Source organism: Egretta garzetta, unplaced genomic scaffold (genome assembly GCF_000687185.1).
Source record: "Egretta garzetta isolate BGI_Z169 unplaced genomic scaffold, ASM68718v1 scaffold465, whole genome shotgun sequence".
Taxonomy (NCBI): domain Eukaryota; kingdom Metazoa; phylum Chordata; class Aves; order Pelecaniformes; family Ardeidae; genus Egretta; species Egretta garzetta.
The window spans coordinates 1729680-1749601 of NW_009259680.1; the positions used below are offsets into that span (position 1 = coordinate 1729680).

General features: G+C 45.1%; 1 protein-coding gene across 1 annotated transcript; it reads left to right on the plus strand.

Annotated features, from left to right (window-relative positions):
- Positions 1–1788: 1788 nt before the first annotated feature.
- On the plus strand, positions 1789–16818 carry LOC104126051 (protein spire homolog 1). The gene is given in 15 exon segments (XM_035894042.1): positions 1789–1921; positions 2711–2742; positions 3239–3403; positions 4161–4286; positions 4536–4601; positions 7524–7685; positions 9784–9852; positions 10340–10469; positions 10911–11035; positions 12374–12437; positions 12987–13138; positions 14329–14460; positions 15764–15828; positions 16675–16723; positions 16726–16818. Coding segments are annotated over 15 exon segments (1548 nt in total). The 5' UTR covers positions 1789–1803.
- The last annotated feature ends 3104 nt before the right edge of the window (positions 16819–19922 follow it).

Genomic DNA, 19922 nt, shown 5'->3' on the forward strand with positions numbered 1-19922 from the left:
GGGGCGGGGTAAAGGCCACGGGGCAGCCCAGAAAACACTGCCCAGCCGTGAGCCCCCGGCCGCCGCGGGTGTGCTGCCTGTGAGCGGGCAGCTCATGGGGACGTGCCGGAGAGGCAGGCTGGCCTGGACACCTCTCCGAGGGCCCGGGCCTGTCTTAATGTGCTGCGTTCCCAAAATGTCCTAAGTGAGAAGGGAAAGAACTAGGAGTGTTATTCACGCTTTTTAAACCTCGCAGTTCTTCAGTGCCTGCCTCAGGAATTTGGGCTGCTCAGAGCAGCTGCAGCGGAGGTCCCCTGCGATGCACTGCAGGCCCTGCGGCAGCAAGAGTTCTTCAGGGGATGACCGCTGTCACAAGCCAGGCAACTGAAGCTGTGAAAAGCTGAAATCAGGACTCAATAGTCAATTTGCCAGACTATCAAGCCAGGTATTCTATGTTGCAGTGCCGGACGCACAGGGGATAGCTCCTAATGTGAGCGCCACTCAGGGTTAGTTGCATAGCTTATATCCAAGTTTTACATACATATGACAATTTCCTGAAATTCATTTACATATTGCCCTCCCAATCACGCGTACTCAGTGATTTGAGTTGGTGGTCTTTGGGGGTCCTCAGTGGTCATTGTGGAGGGGCTTCTCAATGGTCATCTTCCATGACCTCTGGGCCTTTCTTCCATGGTGGTCATAAGTTGACTACTGAGTGGCAAGGCCTGGTCCTTCTGCGCTTATTTTGGGGGTCACTTATCTTGGGGGTGCTTCAGAGTGACTTGAAGAACCCATTCAGGATCTGTTAATCCTGTTACAAAAAGATACCATCTCGAAAGCTCCCAGACAGGTTGGCATCTCCCACTGTGAGCCACATCCTACAGCTATCAGCATATTCTAGCTACAGTTGGCTTCACAAAGGTCTTTTTGTCAACCCTTTAGCATCCCTTCACAGCTGTGTCCATCCTCCCCCCTACCCCATCACACGCACACACAGCCCAAAGTGCAACGCAGGCTGGGTACCTTACTTCACACCAGTAGCCATTCGTATTAGCATTGTGAACAAGGACAGGCCTTGCTGCCCTGGCCCTGGGTGCCTACCCAGCCTGCCTGGTCCCTGCACGTGTTGCTCCCAGCCCTAGCTGTTGGGATTTGCTGTGGCAGGGCCAAAGGGTCAAAGCCAGGCAGGAGCGGGGCCTGTGGTAGATGCAGGTGCCCTGTGGAGCCAATTGCTGTAAAGGATTAGTGCTCCCAGAATAATTTCCTATCAAATGGATTGAATTTTTGTGGTCTTCTGTGAGTTCTCCCCTGAGTATAAGGCATTACTTCCTGCCTCCTCCCTGAAGTTGAATGTACATTTTTCTTACCTGCCAACATTGGTATTCCAATTAATACACTTGTTTGAAGCAATGGAGTTAAATTGAGCATGATTTTTCTACAGTCTCATCTTTTCTTTAGATTCCATTTTGTTATACTTCCTGTCTTCTTTCTAGGAGTCTCATACAAATACAGATTGAAGTGGTGTCCCTTTAAAAAGACTGAGCAAAATTGGCATTAATGATCACACCTGCAGGGAAGAGAGGTGAGACCAAACCAGGAGGCAGAACTGATAAAAGGCTGCTGTGAGCACTTGCCTGTTATGGAAAGGGGGGTGTTAAGCTTCCTAGGCTAAGGGTGGTGATGGAGAGGTTAAAGGTGAAAATGGAGCCTCCACAGAGCAAGCAGAGGATCACAAAGGTCTCTCTAGCTGAGATTCTGAGGTGTTTTGAACATCCTGTAAGCGAGGAGCAAGCCTGGGCTGTCTGCTTTCAGTGTTGCCGTAAAATGGAGCAGCTGGCACAGGGACCATGCCCACCACTCCATTCTGTATTCATAAAAGGTCCTGGAAGCATCTTTATCCATGCTGATGGTACTGCTTCCTTCAAGGTGTACCACAAGGCTGGTAAGAGCATAGGTAGCTGTGGATGCCAAGGGCTGTTCCTATAATGGGCTGAAATGTGGGGAATTTTTTTTTTTCCTCCCTCTCCTTTCTCAGTTTGTTGCCATGAAGCTATTCTGCTGCCTATGCTCCGTTTCAAAGGACTGTAGATGAGTGGTAATACAGGTGTATGGCCTACTAATTTTTCTAATAGTGCTCTAGCGAGTCATTTGGTTCTAGGGAATAGCTGGGGTGAAAGTTTGCTACTACTTATGTTATTTGAAATCAATAGTCTGAGTCTTTATTGTATGTCCTGCTCTCTTCATCTTCCAATGTGTGGTTCCTTTGTTATAGTAACTCTCACAGCAGATCTATGATTGACAGTTTCCCTTTTTTGTCACTATGTGTAGCCAGCATGTGGCAACAAGCCCGTCTTACGCACCACTTGGTTGCACTGCTGCAGAGGTCAATGCTAGGCTAACTCTTCAGGGACAAGAACGGGTAAAAAAGAATGAAGACAAAGGTCTAGTGCCTTCCTTGTGGTTAGGTATCTATTAGCAAACAAAAAAGCACCCAGAAGCAGTTAGTTTGGGGCTAATGCTCATAATAAGAGGAGTATCTTGTGTTGCTTTCCAGGAGTCCCCAAATATAGGCCTACTTTCCCCAGGTGGGACTGACCTTAATCAGAGGAGTTTGTTTCCTTATTACTGAGAATTCTTCCCATTTCTCTCTCTCTCTTGATAGGGATTCTCAAAGCTGTTTGTCAATGCCTATGCAGTTACCTCCCCCCCTACCCTCTTTTTTCTCTTTCAGATGTTGGCAGCATTCAGCAGTCAGAGGACAAGGTAAGCCGGTATCTTCACCTTTGTTACGTGTGCAGATATAATCCTGCTGTAGTAGAAAGCCAGTTCAGGAGATGCAGGTGTCTTTGGAAACTATCAAGGTGCTCAGATTCGCTGTGCTCTCTGAGAGTAACTCAGTCTCCCCTGCAATCTGGAAAATGAAACAAAATGCTAGGACTGAGCTCAAGTAAGACGATGGGATTGGGAAACGATGTGCGCAGATACTGATTACTGTAGAAAAGCCCACAGTCTTTTTGTTTTAATAACAGCTAACTTAGAGGTGCTAGATAAGGCCATTTAAAAATCTTAAACCAGCTTATTTAGGGAGTATCTCAGGCTACCCCATGAGCACCTAGCTGCCTTTTGGGCCCTTCTCATCCCGAGAGATGTGCTCAGCCCTGAGGGGACATTGGAGGGTATACGCACAGCTGGGAAGTGAGAGCTGTGAAGTTCTCCACAACACTTTGTGCTGCACTGCTTCCTTGCTCTCTGTCTGCAGCTGTTGGAGTACTTGGGAGTGGTGATCTATGAAGCCCTGGACTGGGGAATCGACAGCCAAGTGGAGCGAGAACTGAGTGGTCCTTTGGAGAAACTTCTGTGCCTCATGTTGAAACTGGATGATGAGGCATTGAAACCAGCAGTCACCCTGCAGGATGTCATCAAGGTTTCCTTCTTTCAGCTTAGTAAATACAGCTGCTTTAGAGGAATTGATGGAATAATGCTGTTAACCAAGGGTCAAGACTATTTCTGGGAAAAAAGCTGGGTAGCTTGTTGGAGGACATAGAGGGAGCATGTGGTTTTCCCATCAGAGGGAAAAGGCAAAAGCACCTTAGGTGTGTTCAAGAGCCTATGGAAAAGAATTAAGAAGAGAGATGAGCATGGGTCTCCCACAGCTGTGTCTATGAAGTCCTTCTGTATATAGTCTCTGAATTCAATACCTAGAAGACTATGGATATTGGAAAAAGTCACTTGTCCATAGTATTCAGTTTCTGCAAAAGCTGGGATTTGGATTTCTCAGCTCAAACCAATATTTTCCTCTCAACCATAATTTAAAAGGTATGAGAAACTTCCATCCCTCAGTCTGATAAGGGCGGGGGAAAAGAGCAGGGCAAGTGACTCCACCTGCTGTGGAGTTTTTGTGCTTTGTCTGCACTGGAGACTTCCCCTTCCAGGTATTTATTTCAAAACACACCTTATGGAGAACAAAATCTATAAATTAAACAGCTACTTGCGTTATTGTACGTATAAAATTGGACATCTTGCTTCTTTGTTCCTCTGCAACTGCAATAGAAGAAAAAAAAAAAGATACAAAGGGACTGTGAAGAAGATGTCTTTTAACCATGAATTGAGAAATCTTGCTTTATTCCATCCTACCATGTTTTTTCACTTCGAGATCTGTTAAATAGCTGCACTTCTTTCAGGCCTGTGAGGAGCACTTGTCCAGGCCTTCTGAGGCTACCAGCCATTACGAAATGACCTGCAGGAGTCTGTTTACTGAATATATGGAACTTCAGAAGCTTCTGACCATCATCCAGACCTCCAAAGAGGTACCTCTGGGGTTACCCCTTAGCTGCTATTCCCGCTACCTTCACACACTCACCTAGTTCTAAAGTAACCTTCCCATTGCACTTACAAATAGAGTACCTAGCTGAAGGTCTATTTTCACAATATGAAAGGCTACTGTCTCTGTACCATATTAGTAATTTATTGTATCTTTCGAAAGTTTGGGTGTTTGGGGCTTCTAGGCTTTTCAGATGAACAGTGCAAGGTAATGAGCCCATGTGTTTGCTTCTTAGAGTCTGAGAAAAATGGATGTGGAGGATTTGGTGGAAAATCCCCTTCAGAAGAAGGAAAAACACCGGGTAAGGGATTTAATTCCTTTGTTATGGGTGGTTGGGGTTTTTTGTCTACCTCAGCTCTCTGAGGCTTACCATTGACTCTTCTATGAAAAGTAGAGCTTGAACACAAACAAAACTTCTTGGGTTGTTCGCGCACTTAAGTAGTTAAAGACTTGTCTGCAAAACAAACTGGGGAGTGAACTTCAAGTTAAACTATTTTGTCTGTTAACCTCATGTGGACGTTTATTCTACACAAAAATTGTCTTTGTGGCTCAACTTAAACCACTTCTAAAAATGAAGTTGGAGGCAGTCTTTGGAGTAAGAGTCCACAAGTAGTTACTCAGGCTGTTTCTTCCTGTAAATGAGCCCCAAACTCCAGCTCTTGGCAGGAACTGACGCTTGCCAAAAGCAATCTGTTCCTTTCTTGTAGCTGGACTGAAAACTCCCAGAAAACTGTTCTGTTGGCAGTAGTACCGGGGTGGACTAGTTCACTCTTATTATGTGGGGGTCTGTGCTGGTTCAGGGCTGGAGGGGACTGCATGCCAGTAGCTCTGTCCATCTTTGTGGTTGTGCAGCTCTAGCAGCTCAAACAAAGGTGTGAAGGAGGGTGAGGCTGGAGATGTAGCTCCTACCTTGTGCTTGCTGCCTTTCTTGCCTTTCCATTCTGTCCTTCCATAGATCTTGGACTGTGTGTTCAGGGCAGAGAAAGCAACTTATTCTGTTCTTTTCAAGGCCCTACACACAGTCAGGGCTCAATCAGAAGCAAATAGCTCTTCTGGCTGGAGCTCTGCCCAGCATAAACAAATGCACTGTAGGCTGGAGTCTGTGGAGACAAACGGCAAGCCCCGAGAGACTTGTGGACTCGCTCCCTTTGTCTAAATAGCACTTGCTTTGAAGCGTGCTCAAACTATTCGTATGAAAATGTTTGTGAAATGTGTGTTTGGGCATATTCTCAATTTTGTGATCTATTAAAATAAACTGGCAAGCTATCTCAAACCACAAACTCATCAACTGCTACAGCTCTTTTCTGCAGGGAATACATGAATAAATACATGGGCTTTGCCGTGTGGCCTGAAGGCCAGTGCATTTGGCCTCTGCTCCTTAAGGAGACATGAATTCCAAAAGCAGGATGTCTGTTGCAAATCCTTTGCTTCTAGTTTCCAAGTCCCTAAACACCAGTTGATTGCATCTCTATGACAAACTCTTGAGTTTAAAATAACCAAAATGCCAACCTCACTGGGATCCCACAGACTAGAGCTGATGCCTTGAGTAGTGCCAAGCAGCTAATGCTCTCTATGGACCAGACTTTTTTGTGTTGGCTGCTACAAAACAGGCCTTCTGAAACATAGGCCACAGCCTGGTAGTGTGCAGGGTTGTACAGTTTCAGCAGGGCTTATCCATACATGTCGCAAGACAATCTTCACCTTGAAATCTAAGCAGTGAGACCTCTTAGGAACACAGCTGCCTTACTGCCCATCTGTTGAACTGAATGCAATGGGTTTGGAATGCTGTAACATTTTGTGTTGTATTGCACAGGTATGGGAAATTTGTAGCATTTGACAATACATGGGATGGCCCAAGTACAATAATTGCAGTGACCCAGTCAATAGGAAAAGAAAAGTATGAATGATAATGACGTCGCCTACATCTGAAAAGTGGTTTGGGTGTACAGGTTGCTCTGAAATGGCCAGCTGAAGGCAATTCTTGTCCTGAAACTAATGTGGCAATATTACAGTACAGAAGTCTTTCCTCAGGTCATATTGTTCCGTCAGGTTCTGTCACTATGTGAAATACAACTCTAAAAAGTGCAGATGGCTCAGGACAAGCCATTTCAAAGGTGTCTAATACTGATCAGTTTGCCCAGAGGCTTTTGTGTGTTCTCCTACACAATAATAAATATAGCCTAGGAGATATGGCTAGTATATGGTCACCCTTTGACAGTTCTAGTTCTCTGGAGATGAGGTATGAAATCCAGGCTAAAATAATCTAACAAAAAATCTATCTCCTTGAAGGCAGCCATCAGTCAGAGCTTGCATACGACTCTTCTGATATTATACCGGGATAGCTGAAGGGATAAATTGAGAGAATATGCTTTGTGCTGTAAGTGGAAAAAGGAGAGGCATCTAATTCAGAAACCTTGTTCTGAGGCAGTTTTCTAAAATGTTTAGCTTCCCTTTCACTGTTTATAATACAATCACTTGTTCTTACTCAATTTGCCGTTGGGATCCAGATAAGCTGTTGACTTAGCACTTCCATTACAATGTTGTCTAAACATGCTATTGAGTTGATTTGGTTTTTTTCCCTGTCTTTAACTTTTGTTGGGTTATACTGCATGCCTGAGCATCCTCAGATATTAATACAGGAACAGGGTGAGCAGATGTCAGAGTTATCAGCTTGTGTCTCCAAGTTGAAACTGCTAAAATACGCTGCTGTGCAGGTTGAAGTATGAGATCCCTTCCCCCTTGTCTTCCTCTTTTGTCTGTGGGCTCTTCAACCCCAGGTTTCTGAACATTCAGAGGATTTTAATGGGAAGATTTGGGATTTCATTCCCAGTGTTTCCTAGGATCCAATAATATGAAAAAAACTGGCACCTGGAGCACTTGCAGGAAGTAGGTATTTGAGAAAATGGGTCTAGCTACCTGGCAGCAGAATCTGTGTTTTGCTGAAGTACGTCCATAAAGTTAATGACAAAATTTGGGAATGAGCCTGGTGAACCAGAACCCTCGCTGTAAATTAACTTATGCAAAGAGAGGCAGTTCTCCGCTCCGCTACTGGTACTGTGCCCTGATCTGGAAGTGAGTTGAAGGGTGTGTTAAGGCCACGCTTCTGTGTTTCTGAATGGCTTCAGTTGGTAAGTGGGAAGTGTGCCCTATTACATGGAGGGAGGGGATGCTGCTCTGTGCATTCTAGCCAGCTGTTGACTTGGCCCTCACTGATTTCTCCAAGGCATCCCTGTGGCCCAGTGTCATCAGTGAACTGCAGAATGGTGTGAGGCTGCGCAAGGCCACTGAGAGACCACAGCGTCACACACCTCCAAAAGAATGTGTCCGCTCTCCCTATGAATTACTTTTAGATGATATTCAGCACAAGAGGTACATCCTTCGGAAGGTGAGTGACTAGAGTCAGCAGACAACTTTGGAACCACCTGCTCTACCTCATTTCTAATTTTGTTGAGACCTCTTCTCTAAAAGCCTCTCTTTCTCAAAGGTACTTCCAAGTCCAGAAACGTCTGGGTCTCCCTCTCAGCTGCAGCTCAACATTAGATCACCCTGTTTGTCCACCCGAGCGCTTCGTTTCCAGTCACTTTTTAAGTTGGGGTAGCCACACTTTCTTGAAGCTGGATGGTAAACTTTTTCTCTCTCCAGCGGTCACCCACTCCCTTCCCTGGAACAGTTACGTTGCCTTGCATGCAACAGTTTCATGAAACAGACCCTTGCCTGCTTATGTTTTCCACCTTGAACACTTGTGTCCTCCCAGGCTCCTTGACCTGAGCTGTGCCTGTCATCTCTTACTAGTTTCCTTGCCTTCCCGGCTGCTGTGGGACGTGTGCAAGTGCAAAAGCACTTTTGAGCGAGTCCTTTGCTCGGCCTCAGGCAGAGGCCTCTAGGCAGTGTACATGAGCTACCGCTGGAGTTTTGTCAGGGTAAAAAAAAGCTGAGCCTCTTCCAGGGGCAGCTGCTGTGCTGACTCAAATGGTAGGGGCTTCCAACAATGTGGATGATTGGCGAAGATGACCAGGTACAAAAATGGCTGGGGTGTCTCTAAAGGCTTGTGATGCTTTTTGCTTGCTGCAGCTTGAGCTGGGAACGATGAGCTGATCTAAAACATTGGCATGAGGCTTTGTGGCATTGGCGTGCTTTGCAAACAGACGTCTTGGCAGAAGATGAGACACAACTCTACTTGTAATAAGGAGCGATATTTTTAAAAGTGAAAACTTTGCATACCACACTAGACATCAGCTTTTTGTGTCCTTCTGGTGCTGCTAGAGTGCAGGGGGTTTAAAAGCCTCAGCTGAGCTAAACCACGCACCTCTCTAAAAACCCAGCTCTTGCTTGTCTTGACTGTGGCTCCAGCCTTCAGATAAGGCTGTGACATTTCTCTGGAGATGATATCTTGATTGACATATAAATGAATAGTAGTGGAAAGGAGACAGTACATCATAACTGCATGTATTTCTTGCAGCACAGCACACTGTGCAGTACAAAACCATAACTCAAGGTGGCAGGATGAACTGGGTCTTGATTTTATTTTTTTTTCTTTTTTTAATTTTTTTTTTTTTCTGTGGTTGATAAGAAGCACAAACATGTTTGAAGCGTAGTAGTCAGAAATGCTAGAAGAAAGCATAGAGTGCTACCGCTCAGGTCTTTGTGATGGCTCTTAAACAAAGTTTTCCCCATCTGCAGAGCTATTTTAAAGCTTCTCTAGCAAACAGTGGTCTAATTTGCAAATGAATGAAAGCACAGCTAGTGTGGGAAGCTGTAGTGTTGTTCTACCTGCCTCCCACATGTTCTGAAGTTGTACACACAGGGAAAGTAAATGGCATAGCCTCAAAGTAAGAATAAGTGAACAAGGCAGCTAAAGACATGCATGTGTGGCTCGACTTTTTTGTCAGTTCTCCCCTGTGCAGCCAGCACAGGCCTTGACGAGGGAGACAGTCCGCCTCACAGGAATACCTGTCCTGCAGTTCTGTCTTGTTATTGTTCCTAGCTTATGTAGGGCTATAAGCCAGTCTCTGAGACTCTAGCTTATGCATGCAGCTGCCTGCTGCTACAGTTCCTGTTACAGTCTTGTTGACCCATTCAGTTATTCTCCTCCCTGGAGCTGAGTTCTTACTGATGAATGTGATGTAGCCACAGTGCTTGTCAGGATCACTCCTGACATTAAAACCTGAGTACAACGTTTTCCAGTGGCTTCTCAGAGCAGTTCATGAGCTGCTGGGGCTAGAAAGTTGTATGCTTGTTGTGTAAGCCTCAAAGGGCTGCACAGCACTTCTGATTGCCTCTGGTTTGCCACAGGCAAATCTGTCTCTACCAAAACCCACGTAGGTAAACCTCATCATTCTACACTTCCCGACTTGGTTTTGTTATGCCTTTCCCACCTCCCCCACTCCCAAATCCTGACTTGTCATTCACTGCCCTGCTGAATGGGAGGGTGTACCAGGAGTAGAGAAAAAGCTATTGCTTAAGTATCATTTCTGCTCTTTCAGGTGATCGTCGAGCAAAAACACAGGCCCCCCAAAGTTGATGTAGCTGCTCCCAAGCCTCATCCAAAGCCTGTAAGTGATGTGGTGCTGCATCTAATGATAGCAAACCAAGACAATTCTGGAGTTGAAGGACAGTTTCTAGGAACAGAGAGCTAATGTCTTAGCTACTGATTTGGATCTGGGAGGAGGATATATTAACCATGCTTAACTTCTGGGCAGACCCTGCTGCCAAAACATGGGGTTTGGAAAATGGGAGGTGACATCATAGGAGAAAGATGATCAATCTTCTTTCTTCTTCCACTGCTTCTTCTCTTTGGAACATTTTGCAGTCCTGAAAGTACAGTACTCCTGGAGTTCCCAGTTTCAAATCTGAGAGTTACCCAACTATTCTATTATGCATTATCTAAAGGTTCTTTCATGTATCTCATATGCAGGGCCCAGTGCTCTCTTGAGTGAGGGGCACTTGTAAAACAGTGCCATTGCTGAAGGAGTAGTTCTGTTGCCACTGGTTTCCTTGCTCTATCCACTGGCTCTTCCTGGTGCTATGCTCTGCCTGCAGGTACTGGGGAGGAAGGTGAAAGAGTATGTGCCATGGGAGTCCAGCTGGCATAAACAGCTCATGGCAGAAATAAAACAACCACAGAAGCTTCGATCAGCAGCAGCAAGGAAAAATGAGAGCAGGCCCGAAGGTACCTGCTACAAAGTGACATGACAAAGCATGCAAGTGAAGTCACCATTGACTAAAAATAATGGATGGCCTTTGAAATGAAAGCCCACTTATCTTTTTCCATAGCATATATAACGCAAGGGAAATGGGAATGCAAATATTGTGTGATAAAGGCGGTATGGCATAAGAATAGTTGTTTCTAGAAAACCTGTTTGTGGCTTATTAAGACTCAAAAGATGTTTGACTTACCTTTCTTTTTTTTATGGATGTTCAAATTTGGCCACTAAGTGAACGGGATTTTGACCATCACCTAAAACTAAAAGATTATGTAACTACCAGGACAAAGTCTAGCCAAACCTCAAATTCTGATGTGTGGGTATCAAATTTGTCATCTTCTTGTCACAGCACAGTATCTTATCTTGTCTGTCTGGGGGGGATTTTTTGTTCCCCCTCTCCCCTGCAGAAACGCTTGTGACTTCAAATGTTGCCTTGAAATCTCCAAGCGATAGTTTCTTAACCCTCCAAGATGCCAGTACTGAGTTTAAAATTGTCAACGCTACAACACAGCAGCTGGGACCAGGATTTCGGGTAAGGCTGTAAATGCGAGGACTCTGTAGAGGCACAAGTATTTCAGGCGTTAGGTCTGCACACATGCATAGCCTGGAATGTCATGTTCAAATCATGGTGTGGGCAATCTCGTCTCTCAAAAGTGAACGAATGTGGTACTGTTAGGTTCACTGAAGTCCTCTCATCTGCAGAAGCTCATAACACTTCCTTTTTGTGGCATGACTGCAGCCTATAGAACCAAGGTCTGCTCTGGTCTCTTAAAATGAGATCCTGCAGAAGTTTTCAGTAAGCATAGGAGCTTGGCCAATATGGGCCAGAACTATTTCCACTCTTACCTCACTGTGAGGCATTTGATGCTAGATGTATTGATGTATTTGCATTTCATGCGGTATGTGAGCTTGTAGAAGGAAAATGTGGCAATTTATTTTTAGGAAACAACTTCACTGGTGAATTCCCACTCTTCTGCCTGTGGAGCAATTTTGAGAGCACCATTCTTCAATAAACCATGACACATAGTCTTCGGGTTCTTTCACTCCTGGCTTGATCATGGAAAGCTTGACTGCTTGGTTCTGGGATTCAGTCTGAGCATATTCAGAGATTCTGCAGAACAGAACTTAAGCCCTAATACATCATGTCTAGCACAGATGCGCTGGCATACAAACAGGAATCTGTTTTCTGTAAACATTTCTGTCTGAAATGTAGTCGCTTAACTGAGGAAAACGGATATGAATTAATAAAAGCAGAAAATCTTAGCTATATTTGCACAAGTCTGTGCTGCTTGTAGGAATGTTCAGCATTTGAGAACCCTGCGGTTAATGTATTACTGCTAAACTAGAAGGAACTTCATATGGAGACTAATATAATCAAATCTGTTTTCTGCTTTTCTAGAGAAGCTAGAAACAATGCTGCTAAGATACAGCATTGGGTTTGAGTTGGGTTAGTGGGGCACAGTCTCTTGAACTGTTCTCCAGTGTTGCTACATGTGAGCTGGAGCCAAGAAAATGGTTCCAGTGTACTCTGAGAGTTGCATAGGGAGGATTTTGTGAAGTTGGTTCCTGAACAGATGAAACTTTGGGACCAGAACTCGCATTGAACTCTGGTAAGAGAGAACAGATGAATTTGAAATTTCACTAGCTTGGCTGGAGCTTCCTGGTTGTGGGGGGAATTAACTTGCTATTACCTCTTGGAATATAAAGTTTCTAAATGTACCACATTGATTTCTCTCTCCGCTCCATTTTTGGCTGAGCCTTGAAAGTTTCTGGTCAGTCCTGGGTATCCTGGGTTTTGTTTAGCAGCTGAGGAAGTGGGTTTGGTGTCTCTTGTATGCAGCTTAAGAACACCCTGTCCTCTGGCCCACAGGAAACCACTCCCAGCACCTGGCTTGCCTCAGCCAAGTCATCAGTAGTATCCTGCAACAGCACAGGTCAGTCTACTTCCAGCTGCACATATAAACCAGGTGACAAAGTACAACCAGTGGCCTGCTGGGTTCCCAGAGCCTTAGGTTGGGCGCACCATATGCTTTCTCTCTGATCACCTGAAGACACTTTACAGGAGAAGCTCCAACACTAAGTAATGAGTCTGGGGAGGTGCCCTTAGAAAACCATTGCTCTGCAGTTGACTGAAGCTTTTATAGCTCCTGCAGCTTCAAAACAATGATAGCATGTCCCCAAAGGCCTAACTGGAATTCACAGTAAAAGCTAAATGAGTTCTTTGAATGTTCAAGTAGAAAGCGCACCACTTGATTTTATTAAGCTAAATGGTACTAATGAAGTCTCATCACTGCCTACTGACAAGCATAATTACTGTAATCTCTGCTCTTTGTGATCTGGGCTGATGAGGGTTGAGGGGGAGAGATGTAAGCCTTGCTACCTTCAGAGGCGGTGTAGTGCTTTGGAGCGCTCAGCTTTTGGGGTGAATACTTAGAAGTTGCCAGTTGGTTTTCTGCACCCTAAAATTCTCTCTTCCTATCCAGGTCTCGCTGCAAACTGCACATATCCTCCCATGAGTGCACCCACACTAGGAGACATTAAGACTAATGGTTTCCTGAATGCTGGCCAACAGCAGCTGCCACCTTACAGAGGAAGGTCCAAATCTTTAAAGAGGGGCCTTCAAAGCAAGGATCTTGTAAGTCCAGCATGTCAGCTAGCAAGCCTGGTCTGATACACCTGGTAATGACCAGAGCTTGCACCTTGATCCTCATGCAAGCAGTAAGCATGTTCTGTGTTTTTTATCTTGGGCTATATTGTATACTGGTCTTAAGCTGGGATATTACTCTCTCCTTGGAGACAGCTTAAGAGAAGGCTAGATTGCTGTAGTGTCCTTGTAGAGGCTTCCCAGTTTGAATGATATGAAATAAAGTTGTTTTTCATACAAGAAGAGAAAAATACCACTACATAACTTAAAAGTGTCCATCAAAGCTTTGTCAAGCAGACTGTAGGTTGGCAGTGGGACTGTCCTGCTTTCTCCATCTCCCCTTATTCTTGCCAGATTCTGATACGTTCAGACATCCCTTAAGCTGCAGTAGAGGGAACAAGTGGTTAACAAAGTGTAGACAGCACAGCATCAGTGACTTTTTTTAAATGTATGCAGTACTGAAGTCATCGGGCTCTGAATGACTGTTGTGGGAGCAGTGCTGGGTTTTGTGTGCTTCTGTTCAACCTTCTGAATCATGGCCTCTTCCTGTTCTGCCCTGACAAGGTGTGCTGTGCTCTTGCCTCCTCCTTTCCTTCTGCATCCCTCCCTGTCCCACCCCTGGCAAGTCTCTAAACTGACCGTAAATCTGTGTGATCTCTTTTTCAGCAGTGTGGTGGGGGATGCAGGTGGGTTGGGCTCCCCACTGGGGGATAAAAGCAGTGTTGTCTCTCCTGATCAACTACCAGACCGTAGCTGCCTTTGTGTGGGGCCAGAGGGTCTTGGGAAAGAGAAGGCATGGGAGTGTTGTACTGTAGAAAGGGAAAAGGATCCTGTACCTAGGAGGGGCCAGGGTGCTGTCCGTGCTGTGGTCTCTACCAAAGGGTAGAATTCCCCAGGGACTGGCTCTGGAGATAGTATTAACTACTGTGGTGACCGAGGAACCTGCTTCCCTAATGAGGTGTCAGGAAGCTGCTTGAAAGTGGTAGCAACCACTAAACCACCTCTGTAGTAGTTTCTCTGCTAGTATTGTCAAAGAGTCAGCTGATACTCCCCATCACTGGCAAAACTGAGTTTTGGGGACAAATGCTCCTGAGCTTTTTGGGACCCAGTTTTGAGGATGACCTTCCCACATACATGCTTTCTTCAGCTTTCTCTGATGCTTAACGTCTGTCTTTTAATAGGACTGTCCCTTTCCTACCAAGTGGCCATCACCAACCATTGCTGAGCTGATTGGAACCAGATATGCAATGATGGTGCTGGAAGGGCAAGGCTTCTTCCAAGGGGGTAGTGATGGTGTCCTTCTGAGAGCAAAGGTATGTCTCCTCTCCTTCTCTTTGTTCTGTCCTTGCCTTTTCAAAAGCTGGCTGCCCTCGTGGCCCTCAGTGCTGGACTGCTGAGGTGCTCTCTGCCTCAACTTATCCTGTTCTACAGCTGGTCTGAGTTTGGCCCTAAGCTGTAAAGATCTTTTTTAATACTTGTGTAGTGATGGCTTCTAATCAAGCTTAAGCTGTGTAAATTGCCTAGAAAGTAACCCAGCCTTTGCTTGATACTTCTTGTCTGTTATTTCCACGCTAGGAGAGCTGACTGCCATGACTGTTGGCCAGCTCTGAAATCACATAGTAATTCACTGGGGTTTGGTAGTGCTAAACAGTGAAACAAAGGCTCTTAAATCAGCCTCTGACACCTCAGTTGTGCTGACTCAAACCACCTTGCTTAGTGGCCATAAAGGTTGGGAAGATGAGCGGAACAGCGCTGGCTGTCCATTCTGCTTAACTGCTGGCTTATTCACTGGGTCTCCTTTGGGGGGATGCTGCAACCAGCCCCTCCAGAGCAGATGTCATGAGTACAAGCCCTTTGCAATACAGATGTGAGGAAGTCAGTGCTACTTGGCTTAGGGGTCAGGTTCTTGCCCTCACTTATTTAGCAGTATAGACAGAGCCAAAGGGTTCTACTAGCAGAGCTATGCTACTTCCACAGTCTGATGCTCCTGAGACTGAACCCTTGTTTTATTCTCACCTTACTTACCAACCCTGCTATAACTTGCCTGCTCTCTGCCTGTTCTAAAATGGCTCTTTGTGTTCTTGCTGCTGAAGGTTTTTTTAGCTTTCTCAAGATAATATCACTTCTGACTGCCAGCTGTGTATGAATGTGCTCTTTTTTTATAAAGTTCAAGCGACTCATCAGCTTCCTCATGACTCATTTTTTGCTTCAGGATTGGATTCAAATTTGCCCTGACTTAATCTCTTTGGGATTGCTGCAGTCTATCTCAAAGAATGTCTCTCTTCTTCCCTCTCTCTTAACTAGCTACTGTTACACTCTTGCACAATACAGCTATTGTTTGCTCAAGAGCCTTTTTTTAAACTCCTGTTGTCTGGCAGCTGCCCCAAAACCTCTGCATCATAAAAACACTGGCCTACAAGTAAGACCTTTTTTTTTTTTGCCTTTTTAGCTTTTAATTCCTGTGTCTTTGCTATCCTTTATTGGACCTCTGTTATTGTATGTGGATCTAAAGCCTTTAGAAGGTTGGTTTATGTGCTTGCTCTTTGGCAGGCAGTGGATACTCTTGGTACAAAGATATTTCCCATTTGCATTTACAAGGAACTTCCCTTTCCACAGATCTGTTTCAGCTGCCATAAGCAGATGTTTCTTAAGTGGCCTTACAACTGTTACCTCTGCAGCAGGTGAGCTGGTACAAAAGGACTGAATGAGGAGGGAGAAAAGAGTGAAAGAACAGTGCTGAAAACACTTAGTATTCAAACAGTTGCAGTACTGGGTAGGAACAGGTTGCTGAGCCCTTCAGTTTTGCCTTACTGCACAAGCCAGGCTGAGGTGTCTACAGCTGCAGAGGATGTGCAAAAACTTGCCTCTGAAGTGGTATCTCAATTTTAACTCTTGGTATTAAGCTAGCAATAACCAAATTTACTGTGCAAGTATTAGATCAAATTTCTCTGAGATCACTCTGCATTTTGCTCTGAAGGTTGGATTTAACTTCAGTCAAAGGCTTGAGCAGGTTCTGGGAGAGGCTTTTCAACAGAGTCTTCTGTTGAGGACTGAAAAAGTGAGCTCCAGACCCTGTGACTGGGAAAGGAGTTGGACCTACTTGTATCCACTTATTTGTCAGAGGTTTTTGGTTCATGGGAGAGGAAGAGAGGAACTTCAGGCTCATTAAGGCTCACTTAAATCCATTTGAAGCAGTGGTGAAGCACTGAATTGATTACAAGCAACAAGTAACAAACCACTGGGAATTGAGTAACTGTCTGGTGGTACTGCTGGGTGAAAAGTAATGGGCATTTGCAGATAAAGCCTTCAAGCTATGGATGCTGACACATTTCAGATGATTTAAACTAGGATAAATATAGGAGGGCTGGCAAACTGCATGGGGGAGTTCTAAGCTTGCTCACTTTGCCGTCAAATGATTGTGCCACAATCACAAATTAAGACTTACTTGGGAAAGTCACCCTTAGCTGCAATATTGGTATCTGCTGGGCTTTACTCAAATGATAATGCTGGGAACTTTTTTCTCTTAGTGTTGTCTGCTGTGACTGCTGCATCAAGGCAAGTCTAGTCTTTACAACAGCATACGGGTTGTTTACATTTTCTGTTTTCCCTGCACCTCACCTAGTCATAGGAAGCTTTCCTTCATCCCGCTGATACCTCAAATCTACCCTTGAGCTTGTGTCTAAGAAAATGGAAAAGGGAATATGGGGCAAAAGTAGCCAGGGTGCCACAGACATCTCTTGTCATGCTCTGCTGAAACAGCTCTAGTTCCTCTTTCTTTCACCCTGTGTAAAGTGGTTGGGATTGCTCTGTGCTCTATTTATACAAGGGTCAGAAAGTTCACAGCATTAATGTCTGTCTTTTAAGTGCACCAATAAATCAATTGCATGCCATGCAAATTTTCCTGCTAAGAAGGAGGATGTGTTTCCCTGAGAACTCAGGTGACTTGTGTTGCGATTGTAGATGTCCATGCCCTTCAGAACGTGCGTACATCTCCCACTTCACTTCCTAAAACTTTTGAGACTCTCCAGAGAGGAGGACCCAGCTACTCAAGAGCAGAAGAGCTCAGAGTTGCTGCATGAAATAGAGCACTGGAAGTGTTTTGGGTAAGCTGGAAGAGGGATGTTCTGTTTTTACCTTGAAAAAGGTACTTGTATATGCAAATCTACAAACATGCAGACAGCAATATGTAGTATTGTGCTGGTCAGCTGAATGTTATGCTGAATGACTGGCTCAGCCATTGGTCTAACTAGTCTATACTCCTATGGAAATATTGTGGATTTTAGATGACCAAAAGAGAGGGAGGACACGTAGGTGCTCTGAAATCCATTTTGCTTTTTAGCTATCGGGTTTCTGGCATGGATTCAGAAGTGTCCATATTAGCCCAGACACAGAAGGTTCCTTGCAACAGCTTCATTTGTCTGAAAATTTCTAGACCCCATTATATTCTATCCCCCACAGCTGGAGGGTCTGTCACTACAACCCAGCAAATGGGGTTTTCTGTACCTAGAAATAAAATATGCTAATGGTCTCAGGTATAACTGACTGAAGAGTAATGCCACAAATGGCTTCAGTCCTTCCACATACAGACAGACGCCTTTTCCTTTTTATCCCCAGAAGGGGAACTATTTCAAAAAGAGCTTTTGACAGGTCTGGAAAAGACAGGCCTTGTGGGTATAAGTGCAATATCTAGGACTAGAAACATATATTATCTGTTCTCTTCTTTCCAAATAAGTTATATATTCTATTGGGGGAAGAGATATCTTTTCTCTCTGAAACCATTCTTTAATGTAGCCAAAATAGTCACAGCAGTTTCTGATTCAAAGGCTTGTACTTCAGATGTGGAGTGGAAGAGTGGAAGGAGCACCATACTCTAACAGAAACCCTGGTCAGCTTTCCTGCTTTTCTTTTTCTCTCTCCCACTCCAGGGTACCTGTTATTTTGGAACCCCATTGCCTAGCACAGCCTCTATGCTGTCACACAGGGACCATGGCAGACTGGCTGACTACAGACGTCTGTACACGCTGTGAGCAGTATCTGTTGAACATGGCTTCCAGTCAACAGCAGAGCATCCCTCTCAGAAGAACTTCCTGGCCTTGAACCAAACTGGAATGACCCTGCCATACCTCTCTCCTGTCATTTGTTCTGTACCTGAAGTAAATGAAACAGCTTTATGCACCTACTGACATAAAGGCCTAAATAAAAGACCTTCCTGCTGGTTTGTCTAAGCAGGAAGCACAGTTAGTATTTATGCATTGTGAAGTATTACAAAGCTTTGTGGCTTTTAGAACAGTTTTAATTCTTTTTATGTGTCTCTGGGGAAAATAAATGTTGAAGCACTATCATGCCTCTGGCATTTCCTCCTTTGCACCTGCAGTTGTCATTGTTCTGTGGCACTGTTTGCATTCATTGTGGGCAGACTTTGCCCCATGTAGTGAGTACAGGGAAACTTTTAACCTAAAACTTCTATTCCTGAGAGGCTTGGAAAGTGAAGCTCTCAGTTATGCGATCACATCACCATGTGTTTTTGCAAACACTTACTCCTTCCTGGTAACTTACTAAGAAGCACTTCAAACTCACTGCTGATGCATGTGACACTGTAGCGATGGCTGGCAGGCAGCCGCTTAGCCTGCTTGCTCCTGAACCTAGCTCTTGGTTTGGTTTTTGTATGTGGGCTATCCGTGCTTTGCCACCAGAGCTCTCGGGTGCATGTCACTGAAGCACCTGGTATACCTCAATGCCACCATCGCATGAGGGGCAGATGGTTGTTGAGAAATTCTTGCTCTTTGTATTGGCCTTAAGCTTTGCCCTAAGCTAAAGTGGACTATTGCAGCATATGGCATTCTAGAAAAAATAAAGAACCTTTTGGTAAATTCTGTGTGTGGTTAAAACCAAAGATGGGATATTTGACAGTATGTCTTTCTACTCAGGAGTTGCCTGCATGGAAGGGGTGTAGGTGCTCTGATGGTGTGTTTTGTGGGACCTGGATAGACAGTGTTAAAGGAGACAATGGACTTGTAGTTGGAATGAGTCGTGCTGAAGAAAATAATGGCTGGGAAGGGCCAGTTCTTCTAGATAGGGAAGGGAAGAAAGACATGTTTAAGCTCAGCCCAAGGTCTGCATCCAAACTGCCAGAAGGGTCAATACCTCCAGCTGACTTGCGCTGGCCTAACTGCTTCCTCTAAACTGCCTGTCTGCAAGCTGACGCCTACTTGCAGGTTTGGGCAAGCTCTGCAAGAAAATGAATGTGGGGAAGCTGGAGCTTGTGCTTCCTTTTGGAGCAAGTTCAAGTGCTCCTCTTCCTTCAGTCAATTGGGAGGGGTGCAGCCTGCCTGCCCAGGTCCTCTCCTGCATGTGTTAATAGCTGGTGCTGCTGGGAGGCACATCCATATCAGGCAGGTGGGCTCCTTGCAGGCTGCAGGGAATGGCAGCCCAGCCACAGCTGCGCTTGCTGGCAAGATGGGTGCAGCATGGGGCTGGGGGCATGAGGTGCTCTTGGACGTTTGCTGAGTGAGGTAGTTTAGATAGAGCTAGAAATAAGCTTAGATCAGCCTGTTTTGATTAATGTGCAAGCCCCAAATGCTGCTTCTCAGAGCCTGGGCGCAGCGGTATGGAGAGGTCTCTGTATGGCACTGAGGCAGACTTCAGTTTACTGGAGAGCAAAGGTAACCACCTTTAGGTTCTGTCTCTTGTACATGTGCTGTGGCGCCACATGGGCTCTCTTACTGGCTTCCCCTTTTCCTACCTGGGGCTATGAGCGGGGTGAGGAAATGGCCTC